General features: G+C 48.3%; 1 protein-coding gene across 8 annotated transcripts in view; it reads left to right on the forward strand.

Annotated features, from left to right (window-relative positions):
• The window catches only part of DOP1B (DOP1 leucine zipper like protein B), a 109563-nt gene that overhangs the window by 37419 nt on the left and 44258 nt on the right, over positions 1-27886 (forward strand). For 6 of the 8 annotated variants that reach the window (XR_014294349.1, XM_082624590.1, XM_082624592.1 and 3 more), the window contains exons 5-18: positions 422-611; positions 2575-2673; positions 3015-3138; positions 5160-5269; positions 5885-5999; positions 8837-8957; positions 11872-11991; positions 14730-14832; positions 15559-15750; positions 18034-18718; positions 20742-21013; positions 25680-25832; positions 26850-26950; positions 27636-27826. Coding sequence is in view for 7 of the 8 variants with exons in the window: in XM_082624590.1 (XP_082480716.1) it covers positions 422-611; positions 2575-2673; positions 3015-3138; positions 5160-5269; positions 5885-5999; positions 8837-8957; positions 11872-11991; positions 14730-14832; positions 15559-15750; positions 18034-18718; positions 20742-21013; positions 25680-25832; positions 26850-26950; positions 27636-27826 (2576 nt within the window). In the remaining variant the exon portion in view is untranslated. The remainder of the gene's footprint in view (positions 1-421; positions 612-2574; positions 2674-3014; positions 3139-5159; positions 5270-5884; positions 6000-8836; positions 8958-11871; positions 11992-14729; positions 14833-15558; positions 15751-18033; positions 18719-20741; positions 21014-25679; positions 25833-26849; positions 26951-27635; positions 27827-27886) is intronic. The other 2 variants (XM_082624593.1, XM_082624596.1) reach the window with 1 other exon arrangement.

Below are 27886 nucleotides of genomic sequence, written 5' to 3' on the forward strand. Positions count from 1 at the left end.
GTCTTTATCATTACTTAGGTCTTCAGTCAGTCACATTAGCCTTTGTTTTTTTTTTAAAATGACTCCTCCTACTTTTATAGAGTGGCTGATCGGCTCATCCACTTTGGGCAGTGGAACCTGTAAGCACCATGTAAGCACCACGGCATCCACAGCAAGGCCGGAGGCGGAGACCGATCTCTGCCACAGGGAGACACAAACGGTCAGATGCTGCCTCTTGGCCAAGAAGCCGCACCCCTCGGTGACATGTTTGTTTCAGCAAATTCAGTTTCAGTGACAGCCAGCAGGTGGACAGACACAGAAGGGCGAGAGATGGCAGCATCTCAAAATGAGGAGGAAGCTGGTGCTTCCCGGCCAGGGAGAGAGAGCAGCGCCCGTGAGAGCCCGCGGGATGCGCCCTCATTCTGTGATCTCCCGCCCACAGGACGGACGCGCTGCTCCTGAGGCTGTCCCTGGTGGTCGGCAGGGAGGTCTTCTACGCCGCCCTCTGGGGGAGCGTCCTGGCGAGCCCGTCCATCCGCCTGCCCGCCTCGCTCTTTGTGGTGGGCCACATCAGCCGGGGCTCGCCCGGCAGGGAGCAGAAGTACATGCTGGGGACCGACTACCAGCTCACGGTGGGTGCCGTGCTCCCAGCGGCGTGGCGGGCTGGCTCCCCGGCACAGGTGTCACCAGGGCCACGGGGTGGGGCGAGGGGCGGGGCGAGGGGCGGGGCGGGGCTGAGCAGCGGGAAGCAGAGGCGCTCTGAGGTTGGGCAGGCGAGGAGGCAGCGTCCCTGCGTAAGCCGCGATGGCGGCGTTGGCTTCGAACACCTGCGTCCCGTTTGTGTATTCATGCGAGGAGGGCCCTCCGGGAGGCCCCGCAGCTTCCACGTTACGGCTGGCCGTCGACGGCGCTCCGCGGAGCCTGGCTGGGGTCCGCTGTTGAGCCACAGCCTCGTCTTCTTCCCCTGCCCCTGTCACGCCGCCCACTGCCCGCACAGTAGGCTCGCTCCAGCTCCCGCTGTCATCCCCGCCGCCCCCCTCTCCTCTGGCTGCCTCACACCTAGGCTGTCCGTGCCCAGGCCCCTCTTCCCTGGCAGCGACCTGCCTTCTCATGACCTTGAAGGATGGGAACTTCCCAGATCTTTGTCTCTTTTCCCCAAACTTCCCATTTGTTGAATGGCCTGCAGTCTGTCGCCACCTAGTGGTGGACCCAAGGCTTTGAAGTTAAAATGTTCAAAAACTGAATCCGTCATTGACAAAGTTGCACCGATAACTTACCCCTCTGAGTCCGTTCCTCTTTGCAAAGTGGGAATAATAGAGCTTCCTCACGGGGCTCTCTGAGGAAAAGGGTGATGAAAAGGACCTCTGCTTAGGGCAGAGGAGACCCTCAGTAGTCACGTTCCCTTCTTCCCTGCCCTGTCAGTACCACTTTGTTTCTTTCTCCGTCTTCACTGCCCTGCCGCAGCTTCTTAGGTCTCGTTCCTGGACCATCATGTAATTTTCTAACCGGTTTCTCCCCATCCAGTCCTTTTTCGGTTGCTAAGAGATTCACTTTGCTAAAACATAGCTTTGCTCAGATCTGTACTGTGCTTGCAAAATACCTGTTTCCTGCAGGTAAAATCCATCCTCAGGAGTATTCTAACAGCTCACCAGATGCCTCACTCTCCACTTCAGGCCCATTACACTCCCAGAGCTGGCTGCCTGGCCTGGCCTGGCACGTCTGTGATGCTGTCTTTGCTCCAGCCAGCCCCTCGTCCTGCACTCACTGCCTGTCCCTCCTCTCCCCCGTCTCAGCGTATCTCCTGCCTGTATTACAAAAAACTCAGCTCACCCCCAAAGCTTCACTGTTCTCCCCAGTTGAAAGATCTCTCCCTTTCTTCTTCCCAGTTCTAATAGCTTTTTTTTTTTTTTTTTTGCGGTACGTGGGCCTCTCACAGTTGTGGCCTCTCCTGTTGCGGAGCACAGGCTCCGGACGCGCAGGCTCAGAGGCCATGGCTCACGGGCCCAGCCGCTCCGCGGCATGTGGGATCCTCCCGGACCGGGGCACGAACCCGCGTCCCCTGCATCGGCAAGCGGACTCTCAACCACTGCGCCACCAGGGAAGCCCATCTCATAGCTTTTTGTTACCACTTGTCATATGGCTCTTATCTATTATGCAGCTGTATTACATCTATCTATGCTCAGAAAAGACACCCAAAATGTCTACTTAATTGGTTTGGAATCCATTTGACTGACTGTCTTTGGAGTTTTAGTGTAGCTGAAAGTTCCTATTGGAACCTAAATGTATTCGTTTCTGGGATTATAGAATTTGAGGTCTTAGAATCTGACGATCTGGTCCAAACCCCTCCATCTCTGAGATGGAACAGTGAGGGCTGCAGCTGAAGGTGTTCCCGATGTCACACAGCCCCCCTGGCGTCTGGAGCTACAACCAAGTTTCCCGTATTTAGATCTTATTATTCTGTTCCACACGATATAACACGGTGGTTTCAAGATTCCCAGGAAGAGTTATTTTCATTTTTATGACTAGAAAGAGTAGCCTCCAAATGATGTCTAGTGTCTTGGGCATGAAACGATCGTGGCTTTTTGTCTTTTGTAGGTAAAGTCCTTATGTGCATCCCTGCTGGACTCAAACGTGCTGGTGCAAAGAAATAATCTGGAGATTGTCCTGTTCTTCTTCCCATTTTATACCTGTCTGGTAAGCCGTTTGTGTTTTTGAGGGGAGTCGCTGGTCTTTCCTGAGGCCGTGGGGCAGACGGGAGAGGTCCGAGCCGTCTCGCCTGGAGGGGAAGGCGCCACTCAGTGACCGCTCGCTTTCAGCCATTCAGGGTCCTCGGTCATTTCTGTGAGGGTGGTGTTTCCATAGCAAAAATTGAATAGCCTCTTTCCCTGGGCAGCGTGTGAAAAACCCACCCCTTTTGAGAACCGCCTCTTTAAGATAAAGCTTTTGTAGACTGGTAAGGAGGGGTCACGTGTCGGAAAGCCGGCGATTTACTATGTCATCTCCTTGCAGTATAGTTCTCTCTTTCCTCCTCATAGGATTCCAACGAGAGAGCCATCCCCCTGCTCAGATCCGACATGGTGCGCATCCTCTCGGCCGCCACCCAGACCCTCCTGAGAAGAGATATGTCTCTGAACAGAAGGCTTTACGCGTGGTTACTAGGTACTGAGTAATTCGCGGGAGTTGAAAAGTCAGAGCTAAGGTGAAACCTTTGAGTGCTGATGTTTGGAATAAAGTCGCAATCTTGTTGATACATTTCTGAATCACAAAGTGTGGAAAGATAACACGGTGACTGACTTGGCCCTGGTCAGCTGAGTTCTGCTGCCTACCTCACAGCTTTGGTGATTTTGCAGCTGTTACGTAAAAAAAATGGAAGTAATGGGATTTTTAAAATGTTAACCGAATTCCGTTTTAAGAAGCTTGAAAGACCACACAATGATGGTTGCTAAGCCTTATTCAGGAAGGAGTTGCATGGGATAAGGCTGTGTGTGAGAAACCCAGAAACATGGAATATATGTAAAAGAAAGTTTTGTCTGGATGGGAACGTTTGTGGCATTGACACGTTTGGGCAGATATTTGGATGACTTTGGAAGAGCATGAGAACCCTGGTTCATGTTTCTGTGAGCATGTGTTCTTGTGAACAGACTGCAGACCTGTAGGAAAAGAGCCGTTGACTGTTGGTTGGATGGAAGGCTTCAGGGGGACAAGTCCAGGAAATCACAGGGCCTAAAATTCCCAAGTCCGTGTACCTAAGAGAAGGTGGTTTACAGAGCGATTGTGAAAAAACTCCGTAGTTTTTTTTTTAGAAAGACTTTATTTTTTTTTTTTTTTTTTTTTTTTTTTGCGGTACGCGGGCCTCTCACTGTTGTGGCCTCTCCCGTTGCGGAGCACAGGCTCTGAGAAAGACTTTATTTTTTTAGTGCAGTTTTAGGGTCACAGCAAAACTAAGAGGAAGGTCTAGAGAGTTCCCACCTCCCCCATCCTCCCCGCCAAGCACAGCCTACCCTGTCACTGGCATCACCCACTGGAGTGGCACGTTTATTACAGTAGAGGAACCTACACTGATACCTTATCATCACCCACAGTCGGCTGTTTACACAAGGGTTCACACTTGGTGCTGTGCATTCTGCGGGTTTGGTATGATGACATGCGTCTACCGTTATAGTGTCACACGGAGTATTTTCCTGCCCTAAAAATCATCTGCTTCTCAGCTTTTTTTTTTTCAACCCTCATAGATCTTCTCATACCAATGTCAGAAAGTCCTCTTAACCTTTTCTTCCCCTAGTTGTAAAACTTCCAGAAGTCATAGCACAGAAGCTTATGAAGGATTTCCAGAACGATATTTACAGGCTCTTTGAGCATTTTTGTTAAAAGGATGATTTTGTTAAATGCACGGCTGCCTTCCAGTGGGGCTCGGCACACTGTATGTAGACAGGACCCTGGACCCAAGTTCAGTACCGGCTCTGACTTGCTTAGCCGCGACCCCAGGAGTCCAGACTCTCTGCTTAGAAAGATGCTGTTCCTTGCCCTGAGGACCTTAGAGACGTAACCAAGGCTCAAAACGAGGGCATATAGTTGAGAATACCTTGATTTTTACATAATGCCATACAAATAAATACTGGTTTTTAAAAATGATACTCATTCCATTAGATCCTTGTAATCATACTTGTCGAAGACAATCAGGATGAATTCTTGGGGTAGACTAAATTGATGCCCGTTGAGATGGAGTTCTGCCTGTCTGATCCCTGGCCCACCACTGTCAGAAGAAAATAGGTCTCGGTTTTGCTGGATCTGATTTTGGTTTTCTGTTGGAGGAATTCTGTTTTTTAAAATGTCAGAGCAAAACAAACAAACAAACAAACCAATAGGGGGCTTCCCTGGTAGCGCAGTGGTTGAGAGTCCACCTGCCGATGCAGGGGACACGGGTTTGTGCCCCGGTCCAGGAGGATCCCACGTGCCACGGAGCGGCTGGGCCCGTGAGCCATGGCCTCTGAGCCTGCGCGTCTGGAGCCTGTGCTCCGCAACGGGAGAGGCCACAACAGTGAGAGGCCCGCGTACTGCAAAACAAAACAAAACAAAAACAAAAACAAAAACAAAATGTCAGAGCCTGAGACCTTTGCACAATAAGATGTACTTTAAATGTATAGATTTCTTTACAGCTCATGGTGCTTGTTCTTTTATAGGTTCAGATATTAAAGGAAATACCATTGTGCCGGAATCGGAAATCTCAAATTCTTATGAAGACCAGTCCTCGTATTTTTTTGAGAAATACTCCAAGGATCTTTTAGTTGAGGTAAAGCAGCATTTCTGGAAGGTAGATCCCAGTTAGGGCATTCCTGACCATGGTTCTTCAGTGGAGTTCCTTGCGGGACCTCAGAAGTAGACAGGGAGCCTGTTCCTTAGTACACGGTGGGGAAAATCTCATGTATGGTTGTCCCTTGGAATCTGCAGGAGATTGATTCCAGCACCCCCCACCCCACCCCACCCCCATGGATACCAAAATCAAGAGATGCTCAAGTTCCTCATATTTATAACTTGGCCTAGTATTTGCACATAACCTACACTCATCCTCATACCTTAACCCGTCTCTAGATTACTTAGGATACCATCTCTAGATTACTTACGATGTAAATGCTTTGTAAATAGTTGTAGAATACAATGTAAATGCTATAGAAGTAGTTGCCAGTGCACGACAAATTCAAGTTTTGCTTTTGGGAACTTTCTGGAATTTTTTTTCCCGAATATTTTCAATCTGCAGAACCCACGATATGGAGGGCCGACTGTAGTCGCCTCGTGCTGCATGACTGCTTTTACGTCTATCCCAGAGCATTTAACAACTAGAACAACCAATAAAGTCTTACTGTACTTTATATAATACCCTAATATGTGGCTTTAAAAAAAAAAATAGGGTCTGGCTGAGATACTGCACCAGAAGTTCCCTGATGCTGACGTAGAGGATCGCCACCACATGTACCTGAAGCCTTTCCGCATCCTTACCAGTCTGCTTGACAAGCCAGAAATAGGTAACATTAGATGACCTTTACCATCATACACCATTAAAACTCCGGTGAGATACAATCAACGTGTTATTTAGAATACAGTTTAATCTTTGGAAGTTCAGAATCTTGAAGGAGTTTAGTCATGCTGTGTGCTTTAATTTTCATCATCTGGGCACCACTTAAAAGTTTTGCACAATTACTTGAACGTTTTTGTGAAGAAATTATAATACCTTTGAGCTGTCGTGCTCGTCTGCGTGCGTGCCTGCAGGGCACGTACAGTACTGACCTTGTGAGACCGTTTCTTCAATCAAATCATTTCTTCAACTGAGCTGTGATTGTATTCTCAAGCAAATAGGGGACGCTTCTCCATCTTCTTGCCTTGTGACCCTGGGCAAGCCCCTTCTGCTGTTTGGGCCTCACTGTTTTCCTCTGACAAATGAAGGTGTTTGAACTAGACTCTGGTTCCAAAAGCGTCTCCCCTTATATACGGTGGTCCTCTGGGCACCCATTGAGGAACGTGACCTACCTTCTCTCCCTTCCTTAAAAAAAAAGAAACTGGGGCTCCCCTGGTGGCGCAGTGGTTGAGAGTCCGCCTGCCGATGCAGGGGACACGGGTTCGTGCCCTGGTCTGGGAAGATCCCACATGCTGCGGAGCGGCTGGGCCCGTGAGCCGTGGCCGCTGGGCCTGCGCGTCCGGAGCCTGTGCTCCGCAATGGGAGAGGCCACAGCAGTGAGAGGCCCGTGTACCGGAAAAAAGAAACTGCCCCAGTATCCATTCACTGCAAGATCTCAACATCTCATCCCTTGAACACGGTAACAGGGAAGGAAACCCCCTTCTCCGTGGGATTCATCCCTGATGGCATCATCTGAGTGCTCAGGACTTGCCCACTGTCCGGGCGCCATTTGCAGAGAACGAGAACTGAGGGTGTTCGTTAAGTTCCTCCTCCCTCTGGCCTCAGGATGGGGACCCTTTGTTTATGCATTCAGAGATGGGCGTGGGGCATCTGTGCAACAGGGAAGGTGCTAGGCTCTAGGTGTACAAAGGGAAACAAGGGCTTCTGGTCAAGGGAGACGGAAGGGAGACTGAGGTCCTGGTGTGTTTTCACTGCTGTTAATAATGTGACATTTTTTTGAGCAGTTATTTTGTGCATCATTAATACCCATCTCCTTGCATACTTCTGTACCTCCAACAACCCTGGGGTAGATTTTCTTACTATACACATTCTACAGAGGGAGAGACTAAGGTTGAGCAAGGCTAAGTCATTTGCCAGGGGCCACCCAGGAACTGGGACTCAAACTCTGAAGTCTGTTTGACTCCAGAGCCTGAGCCCTCTTTGTCAGGACTCTGATGCTTCCTTGATGGCACTCGGATGGCCCATCCCCGAGATGTTACTCACGTAACACCAATGAACTTGGGTACCAGGACAGGTGCAGCTTTGGCTGTTCTTGACCAAAGTCAAAGCACAAAGCTTTTGTGCCTCCAAGCTCCGCCCTTGGAGATGGGTGTTTCATGTCAAGGCCTTGACGTGAGCCAAGTAAAGCATTGAGCTAGCTTGGGCTCCAGGTCATATTTTCTGGAGGGGGGGTGAATGGCCGGCTTTTGCCCCATCCCAGCAAATTCGTCCTATCTGATAATTTAGTTTTCCCAGGAAAGACACACTTGAAGGGCAAAGGAGTGGATTGATCATGTAGACTAGAAGGCATAGGAGGGTCATAGGTCAGTCTTATGTGTGCTTTGGCTACCAAGCTTTAGCCACTTCCTCACTTCTTCCCCTTGAATCTTGACCACAAGCTTTCCTTCACTAGTAAAAAGCATTTGGCAGTGTTACATTATAGATAAAATACACCTGGGACTTATCATGAAAAAGAGACCTTTTGTCGTTGGAAGCGTAAGAGGTTAGATTATGTGCTGATTCCTTGTTTGACGGAGCTTTTGTTTTCTCTGAATCATCCTGTGTTCATTCCTCTGAACACATGAGTAGGAAGTCACGCCCTCCCATCAGGCCTGCTGGTTGATGTTTGTGGAGCAGAAATGTCCAGCCGCCTTCCAACTGCCTGTCTGGCAGGGTCCAGTTCTTTTGTGCCATCTGAGGCTTTTCTGGGTTGGTGTTATTTCTTTGGTGTCGTTCTAGCTCATCAGTGAAAGAATTCAGAGTAGGAAGTTGCCCTACTCTGTTGGTGCTTCTGTGCAGTGACGACCTCTGGCCAGGCAGTTTCTGCACACTTAAAACATTTAGCCCACTCCCCACCTCCTTCGAGAATTCTCCTGGGGGCATCTGGGCCTCAGTCCTCTTGTCCCCTTGTAATCAGGACGGCCTCCCTGATTGCATACCTGGTTCTGTGGCTATTGTGAGGACTAAATAAGTTAATAGTTTTAGAATGCTTAGAACAGTGGCCAGCACACAGTAAGCTCTACAAAAATGTTGGCTGGGGCCTCCCTGGTGGCGCAGTGGTTGAGAGTCCGCCTGCCGATGCAGGGGATATGGGTTCATGCCCCGGTCCGGGAGGATCCCATATGCCGTGGAGCGGCTGGGCCCGTGGGCCATGGCCAGAGCCTGCGCATCTGGAGCCTGTGCTCTGCAATGGGAGAGGCCGCAACAGTGAGAGACCCGTGTACCACAAAAAAAAAAAAAAAAAAAAAAAAAAAATGTTGGCTGTTTTCACAGCTGTTATTCCTCCAGCTAACAGTGTCATTGTCACAACTAAAGTTTCCATACATTTAAGGCTATATAAATTATCTATGTGTTAGATAGAGTTACTCTCAATACGCTTTATACATTTGTCACTGGTTTACAATGGATTTTTTTAAAAACATTTTGATTATTAATTTATTTATCTGGACATTTTCTTTTCAATTGCAGGGCCTCAAGTTGTTGAGCATTTGTTTCTCGAAGTCATCCGGGCCTTTTATTCTTACTGCAGAGATGCTCTCGGCTCTGATCTTAAACTGAGCTACACTCAGAGTGGAAATTCACTGATAAGGTACTGGTGGGGCTTCCAACTTCACTCTTCCTCCCTCCCGAATGCCATGATTTTTTTTCTCTGTTTACTATAAATTGTGAAGTGCTCAAGAAAGTTGGGATGCAGAGGGTCAGGCCACGCCTTAAAATAACCTGTGCTCTTAATCCATATGAATCGACTCTTCCCTATTGAATATTGTGATGATTAAAAGGAGTTTGATCTTGTCTCTGCCCCACACTGGGAAGTACCAACCGTATTTACTGATCAAGTGTGAAAAGTTGCTCAACAAAGGCAACTGGGTCTGGTGTACAAGTGGTGAGTGACAGTGGGGAGGGCCGGCGGGAGGTCAGGTCAGGAAGTGGGGCGAGTGGGTGTGAGTCTTCAGGAGACCCGTCAGAAGGGCGGGTAGCAGGGAGCAAGGCGAGGGCACCCCAGGGGCATGAAGGCGCTCTAGGGCCCTGGAGGCGGGGTGAGTGGGGTTTGGGAGACAGCGGACGTGGCGATAACTTAAAGTGTGTCGTTAGCCATCAGCTCTGTGTTTTGTTCCGTCTTTGTACTTTCTAAGGTAGTACAACCTTTTCCTTTTTACTTTACTCTTAATATAATTTCCTTCTCCCTGACTCGGCATTGGGTGTATTAAAATTTTAAATCGATTAGAAGATTTTTCTGATTTATTAATTGTACGTATACCAAGAGTCTTTAGTGTTTGCTTTTTTCTCGCAGAATGAGACTAATTTAGTTTTCCTGATATGAAAGTAATACATGTTCATGGTAGAGTATACCAATATTTGAAGGCATCAAGGGAAAAGATATTATCCATAATCCCACTGTCCTTCAGAGAAAAACATAAAACATTTGTATTTCTTTTCAGATTTTCAGTGCATAAGTACACAGGTGCCTATCATTTATTTTTAAGGTGGAGTTACAGTACCGGTTTAGTTGCCTGTTTTGTTTTTTTTGATGCAAGTTGTGAATGGCTCTACACTCTTCTCCTGTGGAGGATAGTGGTTGCCTTTAAGTCCTCGGTAAGGAGTTACACTTATTGAAGAAATCCTGACTGATTGACCAGTCTCTTATTGATTGACTTTTGGGCGGTTTCCACTTTTTCAATATTTTAAAATTGATCTCGGAGAAGCAGCAGCAGTGAGGGGTGGCTTGAAGCAAGATCTCAGTTCCCTGCCCAGGAATTGAACCTGGGCAGCCTGGATGAAGACCAGGAATCCTAGCCGCTAGACCAGCAAGGGCAAGAGACTAGACTCCAGTTTTCCCTGGCTCTTGCCTCCGTTTGAAAGCAAGACTGTTTCAAGGAGGCAAAAACTGTAAAAGCAGGTGCAAAGTTTATTATTAGAGGCACAGCACGACAGGTGGGAGAGCACACAGAGAACCCGATTATTTAAGTTTCTTTTTCCACACCTGACCTGCCCTAGGACCCTCCCCGATATGTGTGTGCAGCTTTTTTCCAGGACGGATTCCAGCCCAGAGGCCCATGGCGGGGGCCTTGGCATCACCTATTGTGGGGTGGCGCCCCCTCCTTTCTGACCCCCAAGGAGCCTCTCTGCGCACACGCCATGTCTCCCTTGCCCCAAGGATGGGAAATATGTGACCTCTCCATCTTTTACTCAGACAGGGTTTAGCCCCTCTCTGTTCCTGCCATGACTGTTATCTTAAAGTGTCCTCAGGAGACAAAGCCTGGCTATTTACTCTGTTTCTGTTGTTATTTCTCTTTCAAAGTGCAAACAGGAGGCTGGATGTAAATGCCTAACCTGGAGCCCATCTATCTCCTGTCTCAGGAAATACAAACAGGAAGCTAGTTGTAAGTGTCCATCCTGAAGCCCACCTTTTTCCTGCCCCAAGAAATGTAAACAGGAGGCCAGTTGTAAATGCCTAGCCCGGAGCCCATCTATCTCCTGCCTCAAAATGGCATTGTCATGATATCCTTATGCCTACATCTTTTTTTTTTTTTTTTTTCCTGGCAGAGCTGTGCAGCATGATGGGTCTTTGTTCCCCGACCAGGGATTGAACCCATGCCCCCTGCATTGGAAGTGCAGTGTCTTAACACTGGACCACCAAGGAAGTCCCCCTTTGCCTACATTTTTGTGTACCTCTACAAGGATTTCTGTAGGATAAATCCCTAGAATAAATTTCCTGAGTCATAGAAGATGTGCATTTAAATGTTAGCCAAATTTCCCTCCCAAATGGCTGTACTATGTTATTCCACCAATAGCGTATGTAATTACCTATGGTTGGACTAAAACTGGTTTTCCATATAACATTCTTTTTTACAATAGCTCTTTTTTCTTTAATTTATTTTTATTTATGTATTTACTTATTTGTTTTTGGCTGTGTTGGGTCTTCGTTGGTACGTGCGGGCTTTCTCTAGTTGCCACGAGCAAGGGCTACTCTTGCGTTGCAGTGCGTGGGCTTCTCATTGCGGTGGCTTCTCTTGTTGCGGAGCACGGGCTCTAGGTGCACGGGCTTCAGTAGTTGTGACTTGTGGGCTCTAGAGCGCAGGCTTAGTAGTTGTGGCGCACGGGCTCAGTAGTTGTGGCTTGCAGGCTCTAGAGCGCAGGCTCAGTAGTTGTGGCGCACGGGCTTAGTTGCTCTGCGACATGTGGGATCTTCCCGGACCAGGGCTCGAACCCGTGTCCCCTGCATTGGCAGGCGGATTCTTAACCACTGTGCCACCAGGGAAGTCCTACAATAGCTCTTAAGCTTACTTCTGAGGGAATGGATCAGTATAAATACTGTTTAGGATGGCACGATGCATTCTATTCCCTATATAAGAACAGTAATACTTTTTATCTCTGACCGAGTTTGTCAGTCTCTCTAGAAATAAGTTGTAAATGGTACAATGAATTCGTTTTTCAGACATGGCATTCCCGTAATACAGGGTTTTTTTATAGATATATTTATAAATATCCCTCTTCCTTTACAGTACAATAAAAGAAAACAGAAATGCCTCTGAGATTGTTAAAACAGTGAATTTGCTCATCACATCCCTGAGCACAGACTTCCTCTGGGATTACATGACAAGGTGCTTTGAGGACTGTTTTAGGTAAGCCTCCAGTTCAGGGCTTGTGAACATGTGGGAAGGAATTGAGGGTGTCATGGTTTCGTAGCTGCTTATTGTGGTCAGATTACACTTAACTCGCTAACGCTGGGTCGTCTCTGCTGAGTACATGGTTGAATTCACTTAAAATCCTAATAGAACTAAAAACCGTGCCATTGAGAAGGTTCACATGATACTGAAGCTTCCTTATTAAAGTCGAACTTCAGAAACTCGTCTGTGCATTTTCTGGTTAGGTCAATCTAATCGGCTTTCTTTGCATGGTGCCCTTGGAGCCCTAATCTATTCAAGAAGCTTAGTTTTGTGGTCCTGGGACTGGAAAGTGGGTTTTTTTTTTTTTTTTTTTTTGAGGTACGCGGGCCTCTCACTGTCATGGCCTCTCCCGTTGCGGAGCACAGGCTCCGGACGCGCAGGCTCAGCAGCCATGGCTCACGGGCCCAGCAGCTCCGCGGCATGTGGGATCTTCCCGGACCGGGGCACGAACCCGTGTCCCCTGCATCGGCAGGCAGACTCTCAACCACTGCGCCACCAGGGAAGCCCAGAAAGAGTGTTTTTGAAATCATCAGTCATCTTAAATTCTTATTGAAATTAGTGTAGAACTGTTCAGATGAAAGCATTCATGTTCTAAGCTACTATAATCAGCTTTCCCGTCACTTTCAATCTGGTGAATTGCGCCACCTCCAAATGGCTGGCGGTGGCGTGCTCAGGACAGCACACTTTCCTGTGGAGTCCTTTCCCGTGTGATTTTCGCTGTGAAGGAGGACTGATGTAATCTCTCAAACCCCATTTTGTCCCGTGAGTCATGCTGTGAAACTTCGTTCTTGTCACGTCCTTTGGAATGCTCTGTGTTCTCACAATGTCTTCAGTACCTGCAACTGTAATCAAAGCATAACTTATTAACGTTTGCCGTGGGCCATCCCCTGGACACCCGCAGGAGAAGCAGGCCCATCCATCATATAAGAAAGCCGGAGCTCAGAGATGTGAAGTACCTTGCGTGACATTGCACAGCAGAACATCAGCAGCTGAGATTAGAACCAGGCGTGCCCGACGTCCCAGCTGCTCCTGCCATGCCCTTTGCCTCGTCTGGTGCCAGGCCGGCCCCAGCAGGCATTCAAACCTGTGATGAGTAAATTAATTGTAATCGGATCCACGGCAGACAGCAAGGCCGTGTTATACTGAGGCTAGGGTGTATTTTGGTCAGCTTAGTTCCATTTCAGATTTACGAGGAGTGCTTTCTTTAAAAAAATAAATAAATGAATAACTATGAAACATTCCAGTGTAAGAAAGGATGGGACATGATGTCAAACACACATGCACCCATTGCTGAAATTATAGACCACACTTGATCATTGTTTTTCTTTCTTTTTTTTTTTTTTTTTTTTTCTTTTTGCGGTACGCGGGCCTCACTGTTGTGGCCTCTCCCGTTGTGGAGCACAGGCTCCGGACGCACAGGCTCAGCGGCCATGGCTCACGGGCCCAGCCACTCCGTGGCATGTGGGATCTTCCCAGACCGGGGCACGAACCCACGTCCCCTACATCAGCAGGCAGACTCTCAACCACTGCGCCACCAGGGAAGCCCCACATCTTTTTTTTTTAAAGGAATAAAATGTTGCTACCCAGATAGAGCTAACTCCCCACCTTCCCAGCCCTTTTTCCTCCTTTCATCCCAGCTTTCATCACTGTTCTGAAATTCATGTCTGTCCTGTGATATCTGTGTTTTTATAACGTGTATCCAGAAACGATATAGTCTGTTTTGTCTGTTCAAATTTTATATAAATACTATCAAGTTGTTTATAACTTTTTGCAGTGTGTTGTTTTGGGGGGTGGGGGGTGGTCCACAGCCCTTTGATTTATATACACCTAGTTCATTCATCTTAGGTATAGTAGTCCTGTGTGTGAATAAACCAGTTTCAGTCTTTTCATTGTTGCAAATAGTACTCCGGTGACCGTGTTGGTCCTGTCTCTTTACACACAGACACATGGTCTCTTTAGAGCAGGCACCCAGCAGCAGAATCTCCCAGATGTAATGGATACAGTTCTTCAGTCCCCTACCAAGATAAATGCCAAGATAACTAAGCTATAATTTACAATGAAGAAAATTAACTCAGGTTGAATTGTACTGTGATAGCTAGATGAATCCAAAATTACTGTTTTGGGAACTAGTATATTGACTTTTTAACTTACGTATCCAGTTGCCTACTTATTGAAAAGGAAGAGTTGAGCTTGAGAATAAGATAAGCCCAGTGGAGTTACACTTCTCTGTGGGAGCTGAGACATTCTCAGCAGCTCGTGGGGAGATGAGCTCCTGGTGACATGGAGGGAGCTGTCTCTGGTTGCTCTGACAGCACATTGAACAGCTGTCCTGCGTTCTGTCACCAGGCTCTTTCCCCGGGAACATGCCTTTGGTTTGGGGCTGGAGGCCTGGAATTGTTGCTGTTGATAGCTCCAGATCTGCTGGGTAGGGAATCGCACGTGGGCATGGACCACCCTCACCTGATCTGAGGAAGTTCAAGTCAGAGTGAACCTGTTTTGGAGACAAGCAGATTCAAGACTTATTGACACTTGTCTATATGTTAGATAGTTTTTGGCACCAAAGCTTCATTATTAGAACTGCAGAAGCTGTCTTTCATTATGGTTGGAATAGAATAAGCAACTTTATTGGAAATCATAGGAAACACTTGAAATTATTATAAGAGAGTTGTTTTTCTTTCCTGTGACTCACACAGACCCGCAAAGCAGAGTCTCGCTGCCAGGAGACGCGTCGGCCCCCCACCGACAGTCTCGGAGTTCTGCTCCCTCCTCGTGTTCCTCCTGGACGTGATCCCCCTGGTACGTCCTTTGCTCTAAGGAGATGGCCCAGTGCTGGCTGTTATTTACATCCTGATTCATGTTGTTGGCCTTTTTATGAACCTAAACTTACTGAAGAAGTAGTTTTACCTAAATACATAGCACTGTGTTCATGTGTGTTTCAGCATGGAAGATGTAGTTGGATGTTGTCTCTTTTAGGTCCTTTTAATATAAGGGGTTATAACTGTTGAGCCAGTTGTAAGTGGGCTGAGCTGAAGTTATGGAAACCAGATGATGAGCTGAGTGTCATCCATCCTAAATAACAACAGTTATTTAGGAGTGAGAGTTAATGTATGTCCTTTTTTAAATTTTTTATTTATTTATTTGGCCGCGTTGCGCGGCACGTGGGATCTTCGTTCCCCGACCAGGGATGGAACCTGTGCCCCCTGCAGTGGAAGCACAGAGTCTTAACCACTGGCTTGCCAGGGAAGTCCCAGAGAGTAAATGCATTTCTTAGTTAAAGTCACACCCTTGGCTCATTTTCTCAAAGGAAATTGATTTCTTTAATATAGAAATAAATGTGGCGATTATTTTCTGCTAGAAAGAGGAAAGCCACCTGAAAGAGGAAGAACGTCCATTGATTTATTTAGATCAAAAAGATATTATTTTGTTTTCTGATTTGGGAATTAATGTGAAACAAACTTATGCTGTAAAAAAAATTTGAATTTTCTACTGGTTACACATTAAACCCGTGTCTCTGTTTCACAGGAACTTTACTCTGAGGTGCAAACCCAGTACCTCCCTCAGGTGCTTGGCTGTCTGGTGCAGCTTCTGGCCAAGGAAATGGAGGCGCTAAGCCTACCTGAACTCACGCACGCATTGAAGACATGTTTCAAAGTGCTCAGCAAGGTCCAGATGCCGCCTTCCTACCTGGACACGGAGCCTGCAAGTGGAAGCTTGGTACGTGCTGGGAGGAGCCGAAGTGGTTCTCTGGGCTGAAGGAACCTTGTACCTTCCCGTGTAGGGATAAAGACTAGAAGATATATCGTTAATATCTAAAACACGCTTCTAAAGTCCTCACACACTTCATAAAAACTTTTAGTGTAGGAGCAACCCCCGGTCATTTCACCCTCTGCCCTGCTACTTCCTGCTGAAGCCCATCACTAAGCTAATGGTTAGACATAGCTCACCGTCCAGACCTTTCTATGTGTATGTTTGTATACGTGTAATTTTTTTTTTTAATATAAGTGAGAGAGTAGTCCCTGGGGCTGCTGTAATAAAGTGCCACACTGGGTGACAAAATAACAGAAAGTTATTGTCTCACAGTTCTGGAGGCCAGATGTCTGAGATTAAGGTGTGAGCAGGGTGGTTCCTTGTGAGGCTGTGAGGGAGACTCCATTCCATGCATCTTGCCTGTCTTCTGGTGTTTCACTGGCGATCTTTGGTGTTCCTGGGATTATGGACGCACCTCCCCAATCGCAGCCTTCCTCTTCACACGGCATCTTCCCTGTGCGCATATGTGTGTGTCCAAATTTCACCTTTTTATAAGGACACCAGTCATATTGGATTAGGCCCCACCCTGATGACCTCACTTACTTGATCATCTGCAAGGACCCTATTTCCAAATAAGGTCCCGTTCACAGATGCTGGAGGTTAGGAGTTCAACATCTTTTTAGGGAACGCAGTTCAACCCATAACATACATTATTCTCTGATTCACTTTGGCTTGCATCCAAACACTGTTTGGAGGACAATCTTTGCATATCTGTGTACACAGAGGTATCTTACTCTTTTCTCATTTCTGCATGAGAGTCTGTGGTATGGCTTTACAATTGCTTCACCTCTTCCCCTATCGAGGTTATTTTGGTTATTTCTAGTTTTTCACTGTTACAGTGCTGCAGTCAGCATCTTCGTACAACCTGTTCTCAGGGCTGCAAGTGTTTCTCAGGGATCAGTTTATAGAAATGGGTTGCAGTCAAACCCATTTCTTTCCTTAGAAAGATGTTACCAAATTGTCCCCCAAAAAGACTGTAAGAGTTATGGTTCCACAAGCAGTCTGAGGCCCATGGTCTTTTTTTTTTTTTTTTTTTCTTTTTTTTGTGGTATGTGGGCCACTCACTGCTGTGGCCTCTCCTGTTGCGGAGCACAGGCTCTGGACATGCAGGCCCAGCGGCCATGGCTCATGGGCCCAGCCGCTCCGCGGCATGTGGGATCTTCCCGGACCGGGGCACAAACCCGCGTCCCCTGCATCAGCAGGCGGACTCTCAACCACTGCGCCACCAGGGAAGCCCCCAGGCCCATGGTCTTTGAATTATTTTTATTTTCTACTTTGTTTAGGGATTTGAAAATTCTGCCCTTGAAATCCATTCAGTGCAATGGCAGACAGGTGTGCAAATGGACTAAAAGAGCGAAGCATTCCTGAAAGACAGCTGTGTGTGTTGGTTAGTGCTGGGGGCAGATGCCTGCCCGATGGGGCTTGCATCTCAGTTTGCAAACTAATTACAGACTGTTGCTTCATTCTCTAAGTTAGTCTTTTTTTTTTTTTCTTTTCTCCTAGCTCTTAAAGCTGTTGGAAAAAAATATCCTCAAAAGGATGTAAGATATAAAGTTGAAGCATGTGTAGTGAACAAATATAAGTAACACCATGTTTCTAAAATTGCATGATACCTATCTCAGTCTTCCCCAAAGAGCACAGTGGGTCAAATGCTGAAAAGTTTTCAGTTTAATGCTATATGAGCTGAGTAACAGTATGAGAGGTTGATTCATTAAAGGTTGAAGTGTCATCCTTTTGGAAAAGCCACAGAATATATATACGCATATATATGTGTGTGTGTAAAACATGTACAGGGGTAAACACTTTGTTCTAGCTGTCTCCCCTTATTTCGTTCCTTTGTGCCTTTATTTTACACTCAGCCCAGTTTCCTCATTCATATTTTTACATCTGCCAGAAGCTGTTTTTAAATAACCCTGTTGGACCCTGAAGGGCCTAAATAAATAAAGTGGCCTCAAAGCCAGCCCACCCAAAGAGCACAGGGCTTGGTCAGCCGCCTCGCTGGGCTGGCCGCCTTTCTCCTGCCCCCTGCGTGCCCTCTCCATTGCATTAGACACGTGTACACAGGGAACCTCTCCGGGTAGAGAACTGTGATTTTGAAAAGCAGGGAGGATGCCTTCGTAGCCTGATTCAGTTGATGTTTGAATCCCTTGGTCTTTCGAGATACACGGTACAAACTTCCATGTTTTGCAGAGTCCAGTCAAAGGTGAAAACAGTGAAGTAATCTTAGGCACAAACGCAGTGCTTCCTGGCGATGAAGACGCTCCATTTCCTCCGCTTAAATCTGAAGACAGTGGCATCGGCCTCAGTGCTTCGTCGCCAGAGCTCTCTGAGCACCTGAGGGTTCCCAGGGTTTCTCCGGACAAAGACGACGTCTGGAAGAAGGGCGGGAGCATGCAGAGGACGTTTCTTTGCCTCCAGGAGCTAATTGCCAACTTTGCCCACAGGAACATTTTTGGAGTACCGCTGACGGCATCCGGAGAAGAAACCAAGTCGGCAGAGCCCGCAGGCCCGAGGGAGGAGGGTGGGATGCGGGGCACGGCGGGCAGCGGCTCGGGGAGGAAGAGCTCGTGGGAGGCGAAGCCCCTTGGCGGGCCCCAGTTCAGGCAGATGCTCTCGGACCTGTTCACAGTGCGAGGGTCTCCATTCAAGACAAAGAGCTTGGAGACGCCCTCGCCCCTGCCCAGCAGCCCTGGCTGCAAGGGGGAGGAGGAGTGGGCCGTGGACCAGGTGGTCATCGACCCGGGGAGCTCGAGGGAGGGCTGCAGGGAGGCCTTCGCCGCGGCCTGCCACCTGCTGCTGGACTGCGCCACCTTCCCCGTGTACCTGTCCCAGGAGGAGACCGAGCGGCTCTGCGACGCACTCTTCCGGCTGCCGGGTGAGAGGGCGGACCGGCTAGAGTCCCGTGGAGGAGCCGTGGGACTCGGGCAGTGGAGGTTTAGAGACGAGCTAAAATCACAGCGGCCGAGAAGGAACCGTGTGCCACATTTGTTTCCTTCCTGGTTTTGTAGTTAGCCTGTATGGTTTGGTTTTGTCTCACCAGCTGGGAAATGGATGAGGCTGGGTCTGTATTTTAAACTAAGGGTGTCTAGCAAAGCCCGTCAAAAGTTCTGGGACTTCCCCGGCAGTCCAGTGGTTAAGACTCCGTGCTCCCACTGCAGGGGGCACGGGTTCCATCCCTGGTCGGGGAACCAGGATCCCACATGGCACGGGGCGTCGCCACAAAAGAAAGAAAAAAAAGTCTGACACTTTAAAGGTGCTTATGGTAGTCAGTAAATAGACTCTTTCGTGAGACCTGCTCTTAAAGCTTTACATATTAGTTTGCTAGGGCTGCCATAACAAAGTGTCACAAACTAAGTGGCTTAAACAATAGAAATGGATTATCTCATGGGTCTGGAGGCCAGAAGTCTGAGGTCCACGTGTTGGCAAGGCCATGCTCCCTCTGAAGGTGCTGGGAAAGGATGTGTTCAAGCCTCCTTTAGCCTCTGGTAGTTCCTGGGCTTGTGGCAGCCCAACTCTGATCTTTCCATGGTGTTCTTCCTGTGTATATGTCTGTGTTCAAATTTCCCTTCTATAAGGCACCTGTTCTATTGGATTTGGGGCCCACTCTGCTCATTTTAGTTTATTCAGTATTTATTTATTTGGCCATGCCACGCAGCTTGCGGGATTTTGTCTCTTCCCCAGCCAGGGATCGAACCTGGGCCCACGGCAGTGAAAGCTCCAAGTCCTAACCACTGGACCACGAGGGAACTCCCCCTGACCTCATTTTAATTAGTTACATCTGCATGACCTTTTTCCCAAGAGGGTCACATTCTAGGGGGTTAGGACTTCAACATAAGAATTTTTTTGAGGACACAGTTCAACCCGTAACAGGCAGCGTCTTATCTTGGGCTGCCATAACGAACTGCCGTAGGCTGGGTGGCTTAACCAAAAGCAGTTTATTTTCTCACGGCTCTGGGTCCAGAAGTTTGAGATCAGGGTGCCAGCATAGTCAGTTTCTGGTGAGAGCTCTCCACTTGGTTAGAGACTGCCACCTTCTCACCGTATGTTCACTCCTGGGTGGGGGGCAGCGGTAGGGGGCTCTCTCTGTTGTCTCTTCTTAGAAGGGCACCAGTCGTATCCTGAAGGCCGCACACCCAGGACCTCATTTAGACCTAATCACCTCCCTAAGCCCCACCTCCAGATACCATCCCATTGGGAGTAAGGGCTTCAACGTGTTCATGTTGGGCAGACACAGCTGAGTCCATTGCAGGCACTGAGCACTTGAAAGGAAAAGGGGATGGAGGAAAAAGTGGAAAAGAAGAAAGAGGGATTAAGTAGGTGGGAGCAGAGGGTGAAGATTTCTCCGCTTGTCATTACCTTAAACGTCCCATGCAATTTGTCTCTTGGCTCGTGAGCTGCAAATGACAGTATACTTGGAAACGTGCATTTAGAATTGATAGCTTCAGTATATTTTCGGCCTCTTAAAGCTAATGTCATGTGCCCTACCACCAAGAGGGCTTTGAAAACACATTTTGAACTCTGCCCCCCCAAAAAATGTGATTTTGACTCTGTGTAAATTTCAAAAAAAAAAAAAAAAAAGTTTTTTAACTCAAATTTTACTATATTTACAAATTTTTTTAATGATATGAAAACAAACATTTTGAATCATTTTAAAGCCCTGAGACCGACCTTTGCAGAATTTGAAGAATCTGACAAGCGCATGAAACCAGACTTGGTCTCATTTGTCCTCTGGCCCTGAATGGGGACAGCGTATCCTGTCACCACCAGAAGGTTATTACACTGCTGTCCAGGTGACTTCCTGGATCTAAACGTCTTAGAGACTGGCTCCCAGGTTGGTGAGCAAGTTTCATGAGGTTTTGTCTGTCTCTCTCTGTTCTCTCTGGTTGGCTTTCTTCCAGAAGCTGGCGATTCCAGTTTTCCACCTTGGCTGAAATCCATGATGACCATTTGCTGCTGTGTGACGGACGGCTACCTCCGGGACGTGGCCATCTCCACCCTGCTCGAAGTGATAAACCACTCCCTGTCCCTAGCACTTGTCATTGAAGACAAAGTGAAACGCTATAAAAGCTCCGGACACAACCCATTTTTCAGCAAGCTGCAGATGGTGACAGTTCCTCCCATTGCTCCAGGACTATTGAAAGTCATCGCAGAGAAAACAGACTTCTATCAGGTATTTCCCATCCAGAGGAGGGTAGCTGGGACCCTGGGACCCTTTTCCCAGGCTCTTTATTTGAAGTTGTCCCAGAAGTTGTAGCGGTGGTGACAAAGAATATGGTGCCTTGGGTGGCAGCCAGTGAGAGTGGCTGCAGACCTTGCCTGCCTTGTCCATCTCTCTAGCCCAGGCTCCTGGCACAGTTTCTGTCCCCGCAGCAAGGGTTCAGTAATATTTGCGTTCAGTTTTAGGCTGACCAGACTCCATCTGGCAGAATTCCTAAGTTATCTAAATATACAGAAAAAGAGACTCCATCCTAATTTGTGAGGTTAGAGGCTTTGAGGTTATTTAGCCTCAAGGAAAACTTAGTTCGTGTCAAGTGTAAGAATGATTGTTGCTGAAGATGGCGAGCAGGTGTTGTCCATCTTTTGGGGGACAGTAAGAAAATAAGGTAGTATAGGGCTCATTTGATTGCAAGAAGCTGAAAGGTACTCCAGCTAGCTCATGAAAAGAAAAGTAAGGTTTATTATAAAGGTAGGGGAGCCCATGGGAGTCCAAGGGCGGGAGTGGAATGCAGCTGGGTCTCACGGGGTCTCACCTGGGAAGCTGTCAGGTCCCGAGGCTGCTTGCTCTGCACTTCTCCTTGCCAACCAGGACCTAACTTGGTTGCCACTTGACCTTCAGTCTGCCTCGGGACCCTCAGGCTTGATTCTCATAGCTAATGACAGTTGCATCACTTTCTTACAATTCTGAACTAACTGGTCAAGGCTATTAAATAGGCAGTCCGTGGGGCACCCTTGGGTCAGGTGCCTTCTGCCGTCCAGTCGACCACAGCAGTGATGCAGGCCAGGGGGAAGTGATCGTGTGGTATAGACAGGGACCAGCCCACTCACTGGGGCCTGTAGATGGAACACATTTCCCCTGCACGTGGTCAGGACAGCAGATGCCCTGCAAATTCGGGGATGCTAAGGAAGAGACATTTTAGATGTTGTATGTGGGAAGGAGGTACTGGAATTAAACTGTCCTTTTAGGTCTTGACAGCCCGTCCTCTGAAAGGCTTTCGAAATGGGCTGGCTTTTCACCTATTGGAGATGAGCTCTATCAAGCAAGTCATGTAATTGAGGCCACCTCTCAGCTTTGTTTCCTTTTTTTAAAAAAAACAAAAAAACCCCAGCATCACTTAGGTATAATTCATTCATTTAAAGCACACAATTCAATGGTTTTTATTATATTCCTTGTTTTCTATATGTCGTATCTTTTTTCCACCTATTTCCCTTTTACTACTTTCTTTTTCATTAAGTGAATATTTTCCAGTGTAAAATTTTAATTTCCTTGATGACTTTTTCAGTATATTTTAGGAGTTATTTTTTTTAGTGGTTACTCTAAGGTTTACCATATACATCTTATCAGAATTGACTTCACATTCATACTAAATTCCAGTGAGATATAGAAACATCCCTCTTGAATAGCTCTATTCCTCTTCCAAACGTATGGGTCACGTTTTCTTGTATCTTTGCATGTCTTATAATCTTTATTGAAGACTGGACATTTTAGGTAATATATTGTAAATTTGTACTCTGGCACCTCCCTCCCACCCCACCCGTGACCTGTTGTTTTTTTTGTTTGTTTAGTGACTTGACTGTTGTAGTAATGTCTGTTTCCCCTGCAGTGTGAGGCCTTTGGCTGCTGCTCTTAGGAATGTGCAGCCAGTCTGAGATGATAGTGATCTTCGCAAGATTCTCCTTGACTGTCTGCTTTCTATTCTCATTGACTGTCTGGTCTCTATTAAGCTCTGTTGGTATCACACCCAGATGTTAATCTCCACTAGTCACTGGCTGATTGCTCTATTGTTTTCAACATGCCTTGGGGCATAAATTACTCCACAGTCTGAGCCAATGAAATTTACACTCCTCTCTCAGGTAGTTTTTTTTTTTTTTTGCGGTGTGCATGGGCCTCTCACTGTTGTGGCCTCTCCCATTGCGGAGCACAGGCTCCGGACGCACAGGCCCAGCGGCCATGGCTCATGGGCCCAGCCGCTCCGTGGCATGTGGGATCCTCCCGGACCGGGGCACGAACCCATGTCCCCTGCATCGGCAGGCGGACTCCCAACCACTGTGCCACCAGGGAAGCCCTCTCTGTTGTTTTTGAAAGCACTCCTAGACTTGAACCTATACCTGTGCTCTGTTCCAAATAAACTCATTTCCCTTATAGAGAGCTATGCAACTCTCGGTTTTATGGCTTGCCTCTCCCGCTGGGCAAATTCTCTGAATACTATTGCACAGGAAGAGCTGGGACAGTTGTCTGTTTTTCTTGGTGTGATATCCCTACAGGGTGCTGGGCAAGGGTGCTAGCCTCGGGTCTTCTGGGTGTGCCTCTTTTCCTCTCCTAGCATGTAACTTTTCCCTTACAAGCAAACTGGAGCAAGAATGATCTGGACCGCAGTATTCTTAGCCTGCTGTGCCTGGATAGAGCCTCCATGGCAGAGGAGTAAAATGCCGGTGGCCTGTTCCTCCCAGGGAGATGCAGAAGCCTTTGACTGGGAGCTGGAAGCAGGGAGCGCCCATCTTCTTGGCCACACCCTGCGAAGCCAAGCTTGATTGAGAGGAGGATAGGGGTCATGGTTCAAGTGCCATAGACGATTGCTATTTGTACTGGAATGTTCGTAGACTTTCTTGAGTGTTTCTTCATCTCTTGAGCGCCCGTAGGATAATTTCCAGCAGCTCTAAATGGCTGGCTGTTTAATTTTTTTTTTTATAATTTTCACTGGTTCTGGTGGTTTTGCTGGTAGAGGGTCCACAGTCTGTGCAGTCGAGCCCCATTTACGATGTTGGGTCCTGGCAGATCCTGGATTTAACTGCTCTTCAGCTTCTGCTCCTCATTCTCCCTGCCTCCTTCTTACCAAACTTGAGTCACAGTAAAGATCTTGAATCTGTAGAACTTGGAACCCGGAACAGTGCCAACTGTAAGCACAGTGACTGGGCAGATCTTCCCTGGTCCTGCGTACATCACACAGCTTGACATAATTACCTCACAGGCACAGAGAAGAAAAGAAAGAATTGAGTCCATGAGTCCTTGGAAAGCTATTAATAGAGTAAAACTGGTGGCACACAATACTTTGCTCTTGTTTGGTGTGAAGTATACTTTTATGAGTTCTTTCCAAAGCCTGGATTTTTATTTTGACTCAGATTTAGTTACATACCTGAGTATCTACTACTTGCCAAGCACGGGAGCGTACGTTACATATCATCAGGTTCTCAAGAGCTGAGTGTGGCTGGTACCTGCCCACATTGAGATGCTGGAATTAGAAGTGGTAAAGCAACCTGCACACATAGCCAGGATGTGCCCCTCGTTCTTGGATTCCAGGTGTTGGGCTGGTTCCACATCCTCTAGCCTTTTTCTCATTCCCATGGAATGGCTCACCTACCAGCTTTCCTTCTGCACACAGTGCAAATGAGGATAAGGTCAGATATCCCAGGAATACCCTGCCCTTTCTAGGTTGTAAGGCAGATTGCCAACCACGAATAAAATGTCCAGAACATAGGGATTGAGAAGGCTAAGGCAGGTGAAGGAGCAGGTGTGTTTTTGTGATCCACATCAAGTCTCAGAAACCCTCCAAAAAAAACTTTAAACCTTCCAGGTGGAGCATCTTACGCATAAATTTGCCATAGGGACTGCAAGTAAAGGGACTGCTTTACTTAGTCGAAAGTTTTGTCTCAGAAGTTTATATGTAACTTGTTAATTGGAAATCATGGTCCCTTAGATAAAAAAAATAAATAATGCTTAGTGGCTCAAACCAGTCAGTGGTTAATTTGATCTGTGCAGAGAAGACAGTTTTGTTAAAGAGCAATCAGTGAGCCAAAAGAAGTTCTTTGATCTAAGATGTACATTATAAAAAGTTATAATCTGTGAGACATCATATTTTTCCATGACCTGGAAGAATGCCTTCAGAAATTCCCCTCCCGGAAGTGGGCACCAGCCCTCCTTTTGAGTGTCACCGTGGTTGGGTCAGGCACCTGCCGTGCTCCCTGGGGCTTGGGGAGGGGCTGCAGCCACTTGCAGACCTCATCTGTTTAAGGCGCTGAGCTCAGGGCTGGGGAGATAAAGGAGTCTATGTGGGTTACAGTTTGTGCCCTGAAGGTGAGCCAGGGCATCCGCCACAGCGTTGTGAACAGAAATGGGAACAAACAAGTTTGGGGCATGAAAGCTGAACGCCAGTTTGAGCCAACCCTAGGTGGTAAGGTCCTACGGTATCTATCTCAGGACACCGACCACCGCAAATCCACCAAACTTCCTAGAGGGTGCGTCTCTGGAACCCCAATGCTGGCATGTAGGGAGCCTTGGTGTATGCTTGTTGAAAGGATGCCTCAGCTGATAGGTTCTTGCTTCCAGATGATTCCCCTCTGAAAGTGAAGTTCTGGGCAAGAGCTGCAGTGTTCTGAGCTAGTCTCAGACGTCCAAGTTTAACCTATAACGTTGCCCTTGCCCAGATGACTCCTGAGGGATCTGTAATGTGGTTTAGGTTTGCTTCGCTTTGTGCTGCTTGGTGGTGGTGGTTCTTTGTGCATTGAGGATTCTCCCATAACAAATGTAGGCAGAAGCCAGTACCTGGGGGCCGGGACGGGGCTGCCACCAGGAGGAAATGGGCGGGAGCTGCCTGTGTTCACACGGTCTCCCCTCCGTCCAGAGGGTGGCTCGTGTGCTTTGGAATCAGCTGAACAAGGAGACCCGGGAGCATCACATCACGTGTGTAGAGTTGTTCTACCGCCTGCACTGCCTGGCCCCGACAGCCAACGTGTGTGAGGACATCATCTGTCATGCCCTCCTGGACCCTGACAAGGTGAGGCTTTGCAGCCGACAACCTCCCTCTGACATCGGTCCTGACACCATGAGCCCAGGCAGTCTTACCTATAGCCGGCCGGAGCCTTTCTGGGGCTCAGTGGACATCCTGATTAACGGGCAGGCCTATGGCACTAGTAACATTTTTTTTTTTTTTGGCTGTGTTGGGTCTTCGCTGCTGTGCGCAGTCATTCTCTAGTTGCAGCGAGCAGGGGCCACTCCTCGCCCTGGTACACGGGCCTCTCACCACGGTGGCTTCTCTTGTTGCGGAGCATGGGCTCTAGGCACGTGGGCTCAGTAGTTGTGGCTCGCGGGCTCTAGAGCGCAGGCTCAGTATCTGTGGTGCACGTGCTTAGTTGCTCCGCGGCATGTGGGATCTTCCCAGACCAGGGCTCGAACACCTGTCCCCTGCACTGGCAGGCGGATTCTTAACCACTGTGCCACCAGGGAAGTCCGCATTAGTAACATTTTAATACATTAATAATTTCAGAACGGGAAGGCCTCCAGAAGCACGAGCCATCCCCTGTGTCATATTAAGGCTCACCAGGGAAATCTGCCCAGGCTTCCATGATGCCTGCAGGGCTTCTAGAGCTCTCAGTGAAGTAGGCAGTCAGAGAGAATGTGTCACCTTGGAAGCCCTGGCTCTGCTTTGCTGTCATGTCCTGTTCTCTAAGCCATTCAGCCTGGCACTGCCAAAGGCCATGAGAAGGCTGTGCTCTGTGTTTTCCTTCAGCCACAGGCCTAGGTATGACCCCAGACTCGGGCTGACGCTGAGTCTGGAATACGCACTCTCCGGAAAGCACACCTGTGTTAGTGGGAGCAAGGAAGGCAAGCACCCGGGTCCTCCCTCCTCCGGGCCCCATCGGACACCAGGCACTGATGAGACTCCAGCATCTCTGCCTGGGTTGCTGCCTTTCTGCTGAGCTCTTGTTTGTTATTTAAATGGGGTTTGCTGCCCCTGAGAACAGTGTTCTGCTAAGAAATCAGATTCCTCACTCCCCTTTCTTTCCTATTCAAGGGAATGAGACTAGAAGCTCTGTTTCGATTTTCCGTCATCTGGCACCTGACGAGAGAGATCCAAGGCAGTCGAGTGACATCTCACAATCGCTCCTTTGACAGGTGAGGGGGGGACTTTTTTATAAGTTACCCTTAAAGCAAAGGGACACTTTGCAGAGGTGCCGGGTCAGTGTGTCGGGCTGGGGAGAGGGAGATGCGTGCGATGGAAAACCTGACCCCATGTTCTTGATGCAGAGTGAATGATTCCTGTGATCCCCTAAGTGAATTCCGGCCAGACGGGTGTGAATACCTGGGAGGAGTTTGCTTAATTTGGCCTTGGAGGGAGGAGAAAGCCTCACGTGCCTCAGACTCACCTGAGGAGCTGCTAGAACCTGCCCCCCGAGAGGGGGCTTGGCAGGGAGATGAAGATGGGCTAGACCTTGACTGGGGTGGCAGCCACACTGGGTGTGTGCGCCTGCGATGCCCTCCACCACATGCTGAAGACGTGAACTGTATTGTAGGTGCATTCTGTTCTACATTGGTTTTTGAAAATCCCCCACCTTATTTCCGGAGCTCTAGATGTGGGGGTCAGACACACAGCCTTAGAGAGATGCCAGCTGATTCTGATACCTCCTCCCCCCTCCATTTGGGGTGAGGCCTGGGCATCGGGAGTTTAAAAGCTCCCCTCCCAGAGACTCTAGCTGCGAGCAGGGTTAACGGTCCTCATCTGCCTGGGTCAGGAAGCCCAGGCCGGGTGAAGCTCCCCGAGGGCGTCCCGGCCACCCTGACGGTTCACATCCCCCCACAGGTCCCTGTTCGTCGTGCTCGACAGCCTGGCCTGCACAGACGGCGCCATCGGGGCCACCGCCCAGGGCTGGCTGGTGCGGGCGCTCTCCCTCGGAGACGTGGCCCGCATCTTGGAGCCCGTGCTGTTACTCCTGCTCGAGCCCAAGACCCAGAGGGCCTCCATTCACTGCCTCAAGCAGGAGAGCTCAACGGGTGAGCACGCCGTGTGGGGGGCCAGGCCAGCTCTCTGTCCCTGGGGCAGGAAGGGGTGAC

This window comes from Mesoplodon mirus, assembly GCF_964341445.2.
Source record: "Mesoplodon mirus genome assembly, chromosome: 6".
In the NCBI taxonomy this organism is placed as follows: Eukaryota; Metazoa; Chordata; class Mammalia; order Artiodactyla; family Ziphiidae; genus Mesoplodon; species Mesoplodon mirus.